The 10057-nt window shown below is 58.9% G+C and overlaps 1 protein-coding gene across 1 annotated transcript in view; it reads left to right on the forward strand.

Moving 5' to 3' along the window:
* LOC123774201 (trypsin-1-like) overlaps positions 1 to 7366 on the forward strand; it is a 49935-nt gene extending 42569 nt beyond the window's left edge. The window contains exon 7 of the mRNA XM_069312751.1: positions 7196 to 7366. Coding sequence (XP_069168852.1) covers positions 7196 to 7366 — 171 coding nt within the window. The remainder of the gene's footprint in view (positions 1 to 7195) is intronic.
* Positions 7367 to 10057: the final 2691 nt, after the last annotated feature.

Here is a 10057-nt window from a genome sequence, read left to right on the forward strand (position 1 = left end):
CCCCAGCATCACAACACTCCCAGCATCACCACACCCCAGCATCACAACACCCCAGCATCACCACCTCCCAGCATCACCAACACCCCAGCATCACCACACCCCCAGCATCACACACCCCCAGCATCACCACACCCCCAGCATCACAACACCCCCAGCATCACCACACCCCAGCATCACACACCCCCAGCATCACCACACCCCAGCATCACACACACCCCAGCATCACCACACCCCCAGCATCACCACACCCTCCAGCATCACAACACTCCCCAGCATCACAACACCCCCAGCATCACCACACCCTCAGCATCACAACACCCCAGCATCACCACACCCCCAGCATCACACACCTCCCAGCATCACAACACCCAGCATCACCACACCCCCAGCATCACCACACTCCCAGCATCACAACACCCCAGCATCACCACACCCCAGCATCACCACACCCCAGCATCACCACACCCCCCACACCAGCATCACCACACCCCCAGCATCACCACACTCCCCAGCATCACAACACCCCCAGCATCACCACACCCCCAGCATCACAACACCCCAGCATCACCACACCCCCAGCATCACAACACCCCCAGCATCACCACACCCTCAGCATCACAACACCCCAGCATCACCACACCCCCAGCATCACCACACTCCCAGCATCACAACACCCCCAGCATCACCACACCCCAAAGCATCACCACACCCCCAGCATCACCACACTCCCAGCATCACAACACCCCCAGCATCACCACACCCTCAGCATCACAACACCCAGCATCACCACACCCCCAGCATCACCACACTCCCAGCATCACAACACCCCCAGCATCACCACACCCCAGCATCACAACACCCCACCATCACCACACCCAGCATCACCACACTTCCAGCATCACAACACCCTAGCATCACCACCCAGCATCACCACACCCCCAGCATCACCACACTCCCAGCATCACAACACCCCAGCCCACCACTCCCCAGCATCACCACACCCCAGCATCACCAAACTCCCATCATTACACCCCCCCAGCATCACCACACCCTCAGCATCACAACACCCAGCATCACCACACCCCAGCATCACCACACTCCCCGCATCACAACACCCCAGCATCACCACACCCCCAGCATCACAACACCCCCACCATCACCACACCCCCAGCATCACCACACTTCCAGCATCACAACACCCCCAGCATCTCCACACCCCAGCATCACCACACCCCCAGCATCACCACACTCCCAGCATTACAACACCCCCAGCATCACCACACCCTCAGCATCACAACACCCCCAGCATCACCACACCCTCAGCATCACAACACCCCCCAGCATCACAACACCCCAGCATCACCACACCCCCAGCATCACCACACTCCCAGCATCACAACACCCCCAGCATCACCACACCCTCAGCATCACAACACTCCCAGCATCACAACACCCCCAGCATCACCACACCCTCAGCATCACAACACCCCCAGCATCACAACACTCCCAGCATCACCACACTCCCAGCATCACAACACCCCCAGCATCACAACACCCCAGCATCACCACACCCCAGCATCACAACACTACCAGCATCACAACACCCCCAGCATCACAACACCCCCAGCATCACCACACTCCCAGCATCACCACACCCCCAGCATCACAACACCACCAGCATCACCACACCCCAGCATCACAACACCCCCACCATCACCACACCCCCAGCATCACCACACCCCCAGCATCACAACACCCCCACCATCACCACACCCCCAGCATCACAACACCTCCCAGCATCACCACACCCTCAGCATCACAACACCCCAGCATCACCACACCCCCAGCATCACCACACTCCCAGCATCACAACACCCCCAGCATCACCACACCCTCAGCATCACAACACTCCCAGCATCACAACACCCCCAGCATCACCACACCCCAGCATCACAACCCCCCCAGCATCACAACACCCCCAGCATCACCACACCCCCAGCATCACAACACCCCCAGCATCACCACACTCCCAGCATCACCACACCCTCAGCATCACCACACCCCCAGCATCACCACACCCCAGCATCACCACACCCCCAGCATCACCACACCCCCACCATCACCACACCCCCAGCATCACCACACTCCCAGCATCACCACACTCCCAGCATCACAACACCCCCAGCATCACCACACTCCCAGCATCACAACACCCCCAGCATCACCACACCCTCAGCATCACAACACCCCAGCATCACCACACCCCCAGCATCACCACACTCCCAGCATCACAACACCCCCAGCATCACCACACCCAAAGCATCACCACACCCCCAGCATCACCACACTCCCAGCATCACAACACCCCCAGCATCACCACACCCTCAGCATCACAACACCCCAGCATCACCACACCCCCAGCATCACCACACTCCCAGCATCACAACACCCCCAGCATCACCACACCCCCAGCATCACAACACCCCCACCATCACCACACCCCCAGCATCACCACACTTCCAGCATCACAACACCCCTAGCATCACCACACCCCAGCATCACCACACCCCCCAGCATCACCACACTCCCAGCATTACAACACCCCCAGCATCACCACACCCTCAGCATCACAACACCCCCAGCATCACCACACCCTCAGCATCACAACACCCCCAGCATCACAACACCCCAGCATCACCACACCCCCAGCATCACCATACCCTCAGCATCACAACACCCCCAGCATCACCACACCCCCAGCATCACCACACCCCCAGCATCACCACACCCCACCATCGCCACACCCCCAGCATCACCACACCCTCAGCATCACAACACCCCAGCATCACCACACCCTCAGCATCACAACACCCCCAGCATCACAACACCCCCAGCATCACAACACCCCCAGCATCACAACACCCCCAGCATCACCACACCCCCAGCATCACCACACTCCCAGCATCACAACACCCCCAGCATCACCACACTCCCAGCATCACAACACCCCAGCATCACCACACCCCCAGCATCACCACACCCCAGCATCACCACACCCCCAGCATCACCACACCCCCACCATCACCACACCCCCAGCATCACCACACTCCCAGCATCACCACACTCCCAGCATCACAACACCCCCAGCATCACCACACTCCCAGCATCACAACACCCCCAGCATCACCACACCCTCAGCATCACAACACCCCAGCATCACCACACCCCCAGCATCACCACACTCCCAGCATCACAACACCCCCAGCATCACCACTCCCCCAGCATCACCACACCCCCAGCATCACCAAACTCCCATCATTACAACCCCCCCCAGCATCACCACACCCTCAGCATCACAACACCCCAGCATCACCACACCCCCAGCATCACCACACTCCCCGCATCACAACACCCCCAGCATCACCACACCCCCAGCATCACAACACCCCCACCATCACCACACCCCCAGCATCACCACACTTCCAGCATCACAACACCCCCAGCATCTCCACACCCCAGCATCACCACACCCCCAGCATCACCACACTCCCAGCATTACAACACCCCCAGCATCACCACACCCTCAGCATCACAACACCCCCAGCATCACCACACCCTCAGCATCACAACACCCCCAGCATCACAACACCCCAGCATCACCACACCCCCAGCATCACCACACTCCCAGCATCACAACACCCCCAGCATCACCACACCCTCAGCATCACAACACTCCCAGCATCACAACACCCCCAGCATCACCACACCCTCAGCATCACAACACCCCCAGCATCACAACACTCCCAGCATCACCACACTCCCAGCATCACAACACCCCCAGCATCACAACACCCCAGCATCACCACACCCCCAGCATCACAACACTACCAGCATCACAACACCCCCAGCATCACAACACCCCCAGCATCACCACACTCCCAGCATCACCACACCCCCAGCATCACAACACTACCAGCATCACCACACCCCAGCATCACAACACCCCCACCATCACCACACCCCCAGCATCACCACACCCCCAGCATCACAACACCCCCACCATCACCACACCCCCAGCATCACAACACCCCCAGCATCACCACACCCTCAGCATCACAACACCCCAGCATCACCACACCCCCAGCATCACCACACTCCCAGCATCACAACACCCCCAGCATCACCACACCCTCAGCATCACAACACTCCCAGCATCACAACACCCCCAGCATCACCACACCCCAGCATCACAACCCCCCCAGCATCACAACACCCCCAGCATCACCACACCCCCAGCATCACAACACCCCCAGCATCACCACACTCCCAGCATCACCACACCCTCAGCATCACAACACCCCCAGCATCACCACACCCTCAGCATCACAACACCCCAGCATCACCACACCCCCAGCATCACCACACTCCCAGCATCACAACACCCCCAGCATCACCACACCCTCAGCATCACAACACTCCCAGCATCACAACACCCCCAGCATCACCACACCCTCAGCATCAAAACACCCCCAGCATCACAACACTCCCAGCATCACCACACTCCCAGCATCACAACACCCCCAGCATCACAACATCCCAGCATCACAACACCCCCAGCATCACCACACCCTCAGCATCACAACACCCCCAGCATCACCACACTCCCAGCATCACCACACCCCCACCATCACACCCCCAGCATCACCACACCCCCACCATCACCACACTCCCAGCATAACCACACCCCCAGCATCACCATACCCTCAGCATCACAACACCCCCAGCATCACCACACCCCCAGCATCACCACACCCCCAGCATCACCACACCCCCACCATCGCCACACCCCCAGCATCACCACACCCTCAGCATCACAACACCCCAGCATCACCACACCCTCAGCATCACAACACCCCCAGCATCACAACACCCCCAGCATCACAACACCCCCAGCATCACAACACCCCCAGCATCACCACACCCCCAGCATCACCACACTCCCAGCATCACAACACCCCCAGCATCACCACACTCCCAGCATCACAACACCCCAGCATCACCACACCCCCAGCATCACCACACCCCAGCATCACTACACCCCCAGCATCACCACACCCCCACCATCACCACACCCCCAGCATCACCACATTCCCAGCATCACCACACTCCCAGCATCACAACACCCCCAGCATCACCACACTCCCAGCATCACAACACCCCCAGCATCACCACACCCTCAGCATCACAACACCCCAGTATCACCACACCCCCAGCATCACCACACTCCCAGCATCACAACACCCCCAGCATCACCACACCCCCAGCATCACCACACCCCCAGCATCACAACACCCCCAGCATTACCACACCCTCAGCATCACAACAGCCCAGCATCACCACACCCACATCATCACCACACTCCCAGCATCACAACACCCCCAGCATCACCACACCCCCAGCATCACAACACCCCCACCATCACCACACCCCCAGCATCACCACACCCCCAGCATCACAACACCCCCAGCATCACCACACCCCAGCATAACCACACCCTCAGCATCACAACACTCCCAGCATCACAACACCCCCAGCATCACCACACCCTCAGCATCACAACACCCCCAGCATCACAACACTCCCAGCATCACCACACTCCCAGCATCACAACACCCCCAGCATCACAACACCCCAGCATCACCACACCCCCAGCATCACAACACTACCAGCATCACAACACCCCCAGCATCACAACACCCCCAGCATCACCACACTCCCAGCATCACCACACCCCCAGCATCACAACACTACCAGCATCACCACACCCCAGCATCACAACACCCCCACCATCACCACACCCCCAGCATCACCACACCCCCAGCATCACAACACCCCCACCATCACCACACCCCCAGCATCACAACACCCCCAGCATCACCACACCCCCAGCATCACCACACTCCCAGCATCACAACACCCCCAGCATCACCACACCCTCAGCATCACAACACTCCCAGCATCACAACACCCCCAGCATCACCACACCCCAGCATCACAACCCCCCCAGCATCACAACACCCCCAGCATCACCACACCCCCAGCATCACAACACCCCCAGCATCACCACACTCCCAGCATCACCACACCCCCAGCATCACAACACCCCCAGCATCACCACACCCCCAGCATCACCACACCCCCAGCATTACCACACTCCCAGCATCACAACACCCCCAGCATCACAACACTCCCAACATCACCACACTCCCAGCATCACAACACCCCCAGCATCACCACACCCCCAGCATCACCACACCCCCAGCATCACCACACCCTCAGCATCACAACACCCCCAGCATCACCACACCCCAGCATCACCACACCCCCAGCATCACAACACCCCCAGCATCATCACACCCTCAGCATCACAACACCCCCAGCATCACCACACCCCAGCATCACCACACCCTCAGCATCACAACACCCCCAGCATCACCACACCCCAGCATCACAACACCCCCAGCATCACAACACCCCCAGCATCACAACACCCCCAGCATCACAACACCCCCAGCATCACAACACCCCAGCATCACAACACCCCAGCATCACCACACCCTCAGCATCACAACACTCCCAGCATCACAACACTCCCAGCATCACAACACCCCCAGCATCACCACCCCCCACCATCACCACACCCCCAGCATCACCACACCCTCAGCATCACAACACCCCCAGCATCACAACACCCCCAGCATCACCACACCCCAGCATCACAACACTCCCAGCATCACCACACCCCCAGCATCACCACACCCCAGCATCACAACACCCCCAGCATCACAACACCCCCAGCATCACCACACCCCAGCATCACAACACCCCCAGCATCACAACACCCCCAGCATCACAACACCCCCAGAATCACCACACCCCAGCATCACAACACTCCCAGCATCACCACACCCCCAGCATCACAACACTCCCAGCATCACAACACTCCCAGCATCACAACACCCCCAGCATCACCACACCCCGGCATCACAACACCCCCAGCATCACAACACCACCAGCATCACAACACCCCCACCGCCACAACCCAAGCATCACAACCTACACATATATAATAATAATCAATGTTGTTGTTGCGACACAGTTGGATGGTTGAGCCAAGATAACTCTCCCCCCGCAGGGTGACAGTGGCGGGCCCCTGGTGGCTCAGGTGTGCCCTGGTCGCTGGGTGCAGGTGGGCGTCGTCAGCTACGGGTTCGGGTGTGCTGTACCCAACAACCCCGGAGTGAACACCAGAGTTTCCGCTTACGCTGACTGGATCACCCAGAACACCGGCTCCACCACCTGCTGAATGTGTTTGCTCATCCTCTTGCCTGCACCTGCGGTGTGTGGTAGACTGAGCACACCCTCTACCACCACCACTACCAGCTGACCACACCCACTACCACCACCACCACCACCACCAGACCACACCCACTACCACCACCACCAGCTGACCACACCCACTACCACCACCACCACCACCACCAGACCACACCCACTACCACCACCACCAGCTGACCACACCCACTACCACCACCACCACCACCAGACCACACCCACTACCAACACCACCAGCTGACCACATCCACTACCACCACCACACCACCAGACCACACCCACTACCACCACCACCACCACCAGACCACACCCTCTACCACCACCACTACCAGCTGACCACACACACTACCACCACCACCAGACCACACCCACTACCACCACCACCAGCTGACCACACCCACAACCACCACCACCAGCTGACCACACCCACTACCACCACCACCACCAGACCACACCCACTACCACCACCACCAGCTGACCACACCCACTACCACCACCACCACCAGACCACACCCACAACCACCACCACCAGCTGACCACACCCACTACCACCACCACCAGCTGACCACACCCACAACCACCACCACCAGCTGACCACACCCACTACCACCACCACCAGCTGACCACACCCACTACCACCACCACCACCACCAGCTGACCACACCCACTACCAACACCACCAGCTGACCACACCCACTACCACCACCACCACCACCAGCTGACCACACCCACTACCACCACCACCACCACCAGCTGACCACACCCACTACCACCACCACACCACCAGACCACACCCACTACCAACACCACCAGCTGACCACACCCACTACCACCACCACCAGCTGACCACACCCACTACCACCACCACCAGCTGACCACACCCACTACCACCACCACCAGCTGACCACACCCACTACCACCACCACCACCAGACCACACCCACTACCACCACCACCAGCTGACCACACCCACTACCACCACAACCACCAGACCACACCCACTACCACCACCACCAGCTGACCACACCCACTACCACCACCACCACCAGACCACACCCACTACCACCACCACCACCAGACCACACCCACTACCACCACCACCAGCTGACCACACCCACTACCACCACCACCAGCTGACCACACCCACTACCACCACCACCACCACCAGCTGACCACACCCACTACCACCACCACCAGCTGACCACACCCACTACCACCACCACCAGCTGACCACACCCACTACCACCAGCTGACCACACCCACTACCACCACCACCAGCTGACCACACCCACTACCACCACCACCAGCTGACCACACCCACTACCACCATCACCAGCTGACCACACCCACTACCACCACCACCACCAGACCACACCCACTACCACCACCAGCTGACCACACCCACTACCACCACCACCACCAGACCACACCCACTACCACCACCACCAGCTGACCACACCCACTACCACCACCACCAGCTGACCACACCCACTACCACCACCACCACCAGACCACACCCACTACCACCACCAGCTGACCACACCCACTACCACCACCAAAACCAGACCACACCCACTACCACCACCACCAGCTGACCACACCCACTACCACCACCACCAGCTGACCATACCCACTACCACCACCACCAGCTGACCATACCCACTACTACCACCACCAGCTGACCATACCCACTACCACCACCACCAGCTGATCACACCCACTACCACCACCACCAGCTGACCATACCCACTACCACCACCACCACCAGCTGACCACACCCACTGCCACCACCACAAGCTGACCACACCCACTACCACCACCACCAGCTGACCACACCCACTACCACCACCACCAGCTGACCACACCCACTACCACCACCACCAGCTGACCATACCCACTACCACCACCACCTGGTTGATACCTGGTTGATACCTGGTTGATGGGGTTCTGGGAGTTCTTCTACTCCCCAAGCCCGGCCCGAGGCCAGGCTCGACTTGTGAGAGTTTGGTCCACCAGGCTGTTGCTTGGAGCGGCCCGCAGGGCCACGTACCCACCACAGCCCGGCTGATCCGGAACTTCTCTTAGAAAACCGTCCAGTTTTCTCTTGAAGATGTCCACGGTTGTTCCGGCAATATTTCTTATGCTCGCTGGGAGGACGTTGAACAACCGCGGACCCCTGATGTTTATACAGTGCTCTCTGATTGTGCCTATGGCACCTCTGCTCTTCACAGGTTCAATCTTGCATTTTCTTCCATATCGTTCACTCCAGTACGTTGTTATTTTACTGTGTAGATTTGGGACCTGACCCTCCAGTATTTTCCAGGTGTATATTATTTGGTATCTCTCTCGTCTCCTTTCTAGAGAGTACATTTGGAGAGCTTTGAGACGATCCCAATAATTTAGGTGTTTTATCTCGTCTATGCGTGCCGTATATGTTCTCTGTATTCCCTCTATTTCAGCAATCTCTCCTGCTCTGAAGGGGGAAGTGAGTACTGAGCAGTACTCGAGACGGGACAGCACAAGTGACTTGAAGAGTACAACCATTGTGATGGGATCCCTGGATTTGAAAGTTCTCGTAATCCATCCGATCATTTTTCTGGCTGACGCGATATTTGCTTGGTTATGCTTCCTAAACGTTAGATCGTCGGACATCATTATTCCCA

This window comes from Procambarus clarkii, chromosome 73 (assembly GCF_040958095.1).
Source record: "Procambarus clarkii isolate CNS0578487 chromosome 73, FALCON_Pclarkii_2.0, whole genome shotgun sequence".
Classification (NCBI taxonomy): domain Eukaryota; kingdom Metazoa; phylum Arthropoda; class Malacostraca; order Decapoda; family Cambaridae; genus Procambarus; species Procambarus clarkii.